The sequence below is a fragment of the Haliaeetus leucocephalus genome, unplaced genomic scaffold (assembly GCF_000737465.1).
Source record: "Haliaeetus leucocephalus isolate CR32 unplaced genomic scaffold, Haliaeetus_leucocephalus-4.0 Scaffold413, whole genome shotgun sequence".
NCBI lineage: Eukaryota > Metazoa > Chordata > Aves > Accipitriformes > Accipitridae > Haliaeetus > Haliaeetus leucocephalus.
The window spans coordinates 19,057-19,733 of record NW_010972849.1 but is presented as its reverse complement, the minus strand read 5'-3'; the positions used below and the strand labels follow the sequence as shown (position 1 = coordinate 19,733).

At 64.5% G+C, this 677-nt stretch overlaps 1 protein-coding gene across 1 annotated transcript in view; it reads left to right on the top strand.

Annotated features, from left to right (window-relative positions):
• The first annotated feature begins 28 nt into the window (after positions 1–28).
• Positions 29–677, top strand: part of LOC104835891 — a 7,989-nt gene continuing 7,340 nt past the window's right edge. Inside the window, exon 1 of the mRNA XM_010574126.1 lies at positions 29–652. Within this exon, the coding sequence (XP_010572428.1) occupies positions 29–652 (624 nt within the window). The remainder of the gene's footprint in view (positions 653–677) is intronic.

Sequence of the window (677 nt, the reverse complement as noted above, 5' to 3'; positions counted from 1 at the left end):
GGGGCTGGTGGCCGCAGGGTTGGCGGTCATGGGGCTAATGGTCACTGGGATGGGGGCCACAAGGGTTGTTGTCACGAGGATGGTGGCCACGGGGCTAGCGGTCACTGGGATGGTGGCCACAAGGGTTGTTGTCATGAGGATGATGGCTATGGGGTTGGTGGCCACGGGGCTGGTGGCCACGAGGGTTGTTGTCATGGGGCTGGTGGCCACGGGGCTGGTGGTCACGAGGTTGGTGGCCACAAGAGTTGTTGTCATGAGGATGATGGCTATGGGGTTGGTGGCCACGAGGGTTGTTGTCATGAGGCTGGGGGCCACCAGGCTGGGAGCCCATGGGCTGGTGGTCACGGGGTTGGTGGCCACAAGGGTTGTTGTCATGAGGCTGGTGCCCACAAGGCTGGTAGCCATGGGACTGCTAGTGGCCATGGGGCTTGTTGTCATGAGGCTGGTGGCCACGGGCCCGGTGGCCACCAGGATGATGGTCATGGAGATAGTGGCCACGGGGCTGGTGGCCACAAGGTTCGTAGCCCCAGGGACGGTGATCATGGAGCTGGTAGTCACTGGGCTAGTGGCCATGGGGCTGATGACCGTGGCCCTGGTGGCCGCTGGGATGATGGCGATGGGGCTGGTGGCCGTGGAACTGGTGGCCACTGGGGTGATGACCCGGGGGGCGGTGGCCC